Source organism: Petromyzon marinus, chromosome 24, assembly GCF_048934315.1.
Source record: "Petromyzon marinus isolate PM22_M1 ecotype Great Lakes invasive population chromosome 24, UKy_Petmar_22M1.pri1.0, whole genome shotgun sequence".
Lineage (NCBI taxonomy): Eukaryota > Metazoa > Chordata > Hyperoartia > Petromyzontiformes > Petromyzontidae > Petromyzon > Petromyzon marinus.
Window position 1 is genome coordinate 14,701,555 of NC_133690.1, and position 6,000 is coordinate 14,707,554.

The following is a 6,000-nucleotide window of genomic DNA, read 5'->3' on the forward strand; positions in this document are numbered from 1 at the left end:
GTTGTCTCTCTCTGTGTGTCTCTCTCTGTGTGTCTCTGTGTTGTCTCTCTCTGTGTGTCTCTGTGTTGTCTCTCTCTGTGTGTCTCTGTGTTGTCTCTCTCTGTGTGTCTCTCTCTGTGTGTCTCTGTGTTGTCTCTCTCTGTGTGTCTCTGTGTTGTCTCTCTCTGTGTGTCTCTGTGTTGTCTCTCTCTGTGTGTCTCTGTGTTGTCTCTCTCTGTGTGTCTCTCTCTGTGTGTCTCTGTGTTGTCTCTCTCTGTGTGTCTCTGTGTTGTCTCTCTCTCTGTGTCTCTGTGTTGTCTCTCTCTGCTTGTGTGTCTGTCTATGTGTCTCTGTGTTGTCTCTCTCTGTGTGTCTCTGTGTGTCTCTCTGTGTGTCTCTCTCTGTGTGCCTCTGTGTTGTCTCTCTGTGTGTCTCTGTGTTGTCTCTCTGTGTGTCTCTCTCTGTGTGTCTCTGTGTTGTCTCTCTCTGTGTGTCTCTGTGTTGTCTCTCTCTGTGTGTCTCTCTCTGTGTGTCTCTGTGTTGTCTCTCTCTGTGTGTCTCTGTGTTGTCTCTCTCTGTGTGTCTCTGTGTTGTCTCTCTCTCTGTGTCTCTCTCTGTGTGTCTCTGTGTTGTCTCTCTCTGTGTGTCTCTGTGTTGTCTCTCTCTGTGTGTCTCTGTGTTGTCTCTCTGTGTGTCTCTGTGTGTCTCTGTGTTGTCTCTCTCTGTGTGTGTCTCTGTGTTGTCTCTCTCTGTGTGTCTCTGTGTTGTCTCTCTCTGTGTGTCTCTGTGTTGTCTCTCCCTGTGTGTCTCTCTCTGTGTGTCTCTGTGTTGTCTCTCTCTGTGTGTCTCTGTGTTGTCTCTCTCTGTGTGTCTCTGTGTTGTCTCTCTCTGCTTGTGTGTCTGTCTATGTGTCTCCGTGTCTGTTTTGTCTATCTCTCAAATGTAGCACTCTTTGGAAGAACGTAATCAACCAGGTAGGGTGTTGACTGTTGTGTTAGCCGACTCTCTGTGTTGTATTGCATTATATTTCTAAGTTTACTAGGTTTGTTTTTTCTCATTCATTCGTACGTGATGATTATTGCTTGTGTTGCAATCGAAACGTCGTATTCTATTATTTAATTTATTTTCTTTCTACGTGACTTTACCGAAAGAACCAAAAAGTAAGTCAAGAAATTAAGTGCGAATTATGAGCCATGCTTCATTGACTGCACTTGGGACCCCAGTTCGATTCCTGGCAGTGAACACAGATTAGACAATGGCTATCACAACCTGGCATGGACCTCTCTACCTCTCTGATAGGCGCACGGACTCGACGGCTTACAATGCCGAGTCTCTGGAGAGACACACGCCACTGGGACCTTCTGTGTGCGTGGTGCTTGCATCGCCACCACCATGACGCCAGTGTGGTGTGGCATGCGTGCCGACTTTAATAGAACTTCGCTAACAGCCTATTCCAGGCTGTGCAGCAGACTTGTCGTTGGGTGTTCTTGGCGTGATATTGATTTTAAAACGTGTGAACAGATTAACGCGTGCACTTTGTACTTGAAGCATTGCGCCGATACATCAAAGTTCCATTAAGATAATTAAAGATGTCTAAATATAATGCGTGCCCGCCGCTGGTTCTAATCTCTTTCTTTCCACTGCTCCAGCCTCCTACCTGTGCACTTAACAATAATGTGCACGCTCCTGCCGTGCAATGCGCTTGCTCCACTAATCAATACAGCAAAAATATCAATCATGAACACATCAAAAGTATATGTCCATTAATGTAATTGATCATAACACAAAGTGTTCATCCACCATCGAATTCCAGCGGGGTTCTTAGCTCGCTGCTAAAAAATGCAACTCGCGATGTACATTTAGTTGTTTTATTATAATTCCTTATATAACGAATATAAAAAAAAACTGTCCAAAGTTAAAGGCGCAGCCCTGCAATTGCTCGCTCACGCAACTGCTGGCAGAAGAGCACCCGCTAGGAGGAGCTCAACTGAGGATATTTTTGGGCTATTCTTCCACTTCACGTGGTCAATTGTTTGCCTAGTAGCCGGTCAACCTTGGACCTGGCATACTCAGTAGGTTTGAGCCTGGTTAATAGTTAGGACTTGAATGGGTGACCCATGAGGACTTATCCGGTGTTGTACAGGCGATTCTACGAGGTTTTTATTTTTATTTTATTTTACCAGGTAAGGCTCACTGAGCTATATAGCTCTTTTTCAAAGTGACTTGGCCACAAATAATGGCTCAGCGAAGTGGCTTGTCATCATGTGGCAATTTATAGCAGTCAAATACTCCAAATGTGGCTAATTGATGGCAGTGATGAGTGGCGTCACCCCCTCGTTTATGTGGTGGGTATTCTCTGGGCATTGTGATTTTATATCATAGGCCAAACACGAATGAATTAATAGCATTGGCCACAACATCCCAATGTAGGGCTCTCCTCCTACGTCAGCAGTTCTGCTGCTGTGTTTGTTTCACCTGATGACGGTTGCTTGTGTTGAGATCTAAACGTCGTGATCTAATTATTTTATTGTCTACGTGACTTTACCGAAAGAACCAAAGAGTATGGTCTCCTGCAAGTCTTTAGCTTCAGAGAGGCCTTTCTGGGTAACTAATTGACAGTATGAAATATATATTTGTAAGAGTAGCAGGGCAGTGTTAATCGCAGCACGCTATGGACCTGCATATCTAAGTTCGACTCGTGGCCACGGGTCGTGGCATGTACTGTGCCACCCACCCCAGAGTGTACTGCATTGCCAAAAAAAATTAAAATGCTAAATTGGCTCTCACTCTTAATTACGGATACAGTCGCCAATCACCAAACGGTCTGCTGTTATGAGTGTCTGGTTTCCTAATATTATGTTGCCAAATCACGGGGCTAAAAGGCCACCTGGATAAAACAACGCGCATTACGATGAGCCCCATCGCTTCAACGCACCAAGTCCCGCGACACATCTACAGTGCACACGCATAATCCACTTGAGAAGGAATCCATGGCGATGCCCAAGGAACCCGCCACCCACGTGGACACGAGTCGTGCGCCAGTGGGCGGCCTAAACGCAGCAGATTTTCCATGCGGGAGCGGCTTCAACGAGGTGGGGGTTATATTCGGGGATTATTTTCCGGTGTTGTGGAAGTCCGGAAAATAATCCATGAGAAATGAAGCTCCGTGTATATATATTTTTTTAAATATATACACGGTACGTATGCAGCATTCGCACAGCCTCCTTTTGTCAATCGATTCACTGTTTAGATGAGGGCCTTTTCCCAAGCCGTGCGGGTCCCAGGAAACATACTTTATCACGTGGTCACTGTTTGGTGGATGATGACGGGGGAGCGTAGAAGCATAGTACAACATTGCATCTTATTGCTGTCCGTAACGTGCCCTCCCACTTCCTCCGCGGTAACCGATTATATTATCAACACCCGTGTTATGCGTGGCGGTCGCCCATCTAAGTGCTAGCCAGACTCGGCACCCCCGATTTAGCTTCCAAGATGTGGCGAGATCGAGCGCATTTCGATTTGGTCATATGCGTGGTGTCGCGGTGAGCCACTCGCCCCGTTACATACTGCACACTGGTACACGGACTGTATTGCTACGATCGCGCAGCCTCTGTCGAGTTGCGCTGTCGACGACGTCCGACGTTTCGCTGCGCGTGCGGGGAGACTTCTCCGGGACGCGTGGAGCGAACAACATCGGGGACATCACGTCGAGCAAGCCACGCGGGTGCAACCCGAAGGCGCGCGATAGAGCTAGACTCGCCGTGTACACAAAGACAAAGATCCCCCGTATAGCCTTAACAGACTTTAGGGGCAAGTGCTGTTAGCGAGCACCTTTGAAGGCCGGAACAGTACACGAGGGGGTGGGTGGCCAGCACCACGCCCGACCGCCTTAGTCTCCCTAGTGGCAATGTTTCTTATCCACCGCACCAGGTACTCATTTGAGGCTGAGTCGACCTAGGGGAGGCCCAGGACCGGTTCAGATAATCGTCACTGGTGTTGGCCGTGAGCGGGAATCGAACCCGGGTCGCCAGGTTCATAGCGCAGCGCGCTAACCGCTACACTACCGCTCTCCACACACACGTACACACCACGCGCACACACGCGCACACACAAACACGTGCACACACGTACACACACACAGGTACACACACGCGTGCACGCATACGCGCACACACACACGTGCACACACGTACATACACACACACGTACACACACACACACGTGCACACACACACGTACACACGCGCGCACACACACGTGCACACACAAAACGTGCACACATGTACACACACACACACGTACACACACGCGTGCACACATACGCGCACACACACGTGCACACACGTACACACACAGAGAGACGGCGACGTCGATTTTACTCGACATTCTTGAGGCAAGGTGCTGAGATAATAATCCGATGCACCTTGTGCGCGCGCTGATGATTAATTGGGGGGGGGGGGGCATTAACAAAGCACTGAACAAGGGGCTGCTTTACTGTGCCGTAGACTGTTTCATGCCGTGGAAAATCAAGACTGCTGTTGTTTTACAGACCGCACATCTACTTAGGCGGGACGCGCCGTTCGCCTTCCCTGACAGTTCACTGGCCAAGTTGCGTGCGCAGGTGATACAGATAACACAACAGATGAATCAAGACGAAGCGGCGAAATCATTGGATCTACCCCCCCCCACCCTCCCGCGTTCACGCGCAGCACAGCAATTAAATATATGAATAAGTATCCTTCCGTTATTCTCACCGCTCATTTTTTTGGTTCATTTTAGTCTAACAGTCGATAGAGGATTTCCAGACCAATTGTACCCAGAAGCAGCAGCGTTGGTGGTTTTGAGCACGCGAATCTTCGGATCGATTTTGACATTCAGTTCCATTCTCGTTATCAGGTCAAAGCTTGTTAGGGAAATGATGTTTTGCATTTGCCAGATATTATTGACAGGGGCACTCCATATACAAATCGGAGCCCTAGGTCAACGCAAAAAAAGCAATCAATATTGCATGTTTTAAAAAACACACACGTTACAGTGGAGCGTTGAGTAACGAAATAAAGCACAAGTTTACTAAATAACAAGTAAATTAACATCTACACAGAGAAAGAGAGAGACAGAATTAGGTTTGCTCATTCCCACGCGAAACCCACATCATAGAGCAGTTAACAATTACAAAAATATATATTCTCTAACACCCCCCTGCATTCACGTTTTAACACCCAAGGTATTCCTGCATTATAACGCACATCACAACTCAACGCATCCTCTCCGTCATCATCATCAACAGAAGCAGCAGCAGCTGCTACAGATAGCACAACCGCATCCGTGTTAGCAAGCGGTACTTAATTAAAAGCGCATCACCACCACCACCATCATCATCCTCACACTCACCTGCGTGCGCTGACAGGAATACCCTGCACGCTAGGGCAAGAACCAACACATCCATGGCGATACTGCTGCTGCTGCTGCCTTTGCGAGTCTCTGTTGGCCGTGAGCGCATACGATAGTATGCTTGCGAGTTCGGCAGCGCAGTGAGCTGAGCGAGCACAGGGGCTGAGTTACCCTGGCAGCAGGAGGAGGAGGAGAGAGGATGGAGGGAGGGTCTGTGGGAGGGAGGGGGTGGGTATGGAGGGAAGGATGGAGGAGTGGAGGAGGAATAGGGAGGATCAAGGGTGCATGAGGTGTCTCCTACCGCACACCCGGCGTTCGCTACGAGTGGTCAACGGCTGATAGCTCTCCCGAATGCTCCGGAGATACCATCTCCTAGGCAGCAGTAACTCTCCCCCCCCCATCCCCCCGCCTATCTCTCCCAACAAGCAGCCAAGCAGAGGTGTAGGCACGCAATGCGCTTGCATGCGAAGCGTATGGACGTGTTCCTAACTGTGACGTGTCATTGTACCAACACGTTCGTCAATTATAGAATTACAAAATTCTTATCGGTGTGGAAAGCCAATGGGCCAATAGACGCGACATTCGTGATATAGATAGGGGGTTCTGCGTGTACGTGTGTGTGTGTTGTGT

General features: G+C 48.7%; 1 protein-coding gene across 1 annotated transcript in view; it reads right to left on the reverse strand.

The window, feature by feature from the left end:
* Window positions 1-5,690, reverse strand: part of NELL1 (neural EGFL like 1) — a 123,867-nt gene extending 118,177 nt beyond the window's left edge. The window contains exon 1 of the mRNA XM_032960037.2: window positions 5,371-5,690. Within this exon, the coding sequence (XP_032815928.2) occupies window positions 5,371-5,479 (109 nt within the window). The 5' untranslated portion in view covers window positions 5,480-5,690. The remainder of the gene's footprint in view (window positions 1-5,370) is intronic.
* Between the last annotated feature and the right edge of the window lie 310 nt (window positions 5,691-6,000).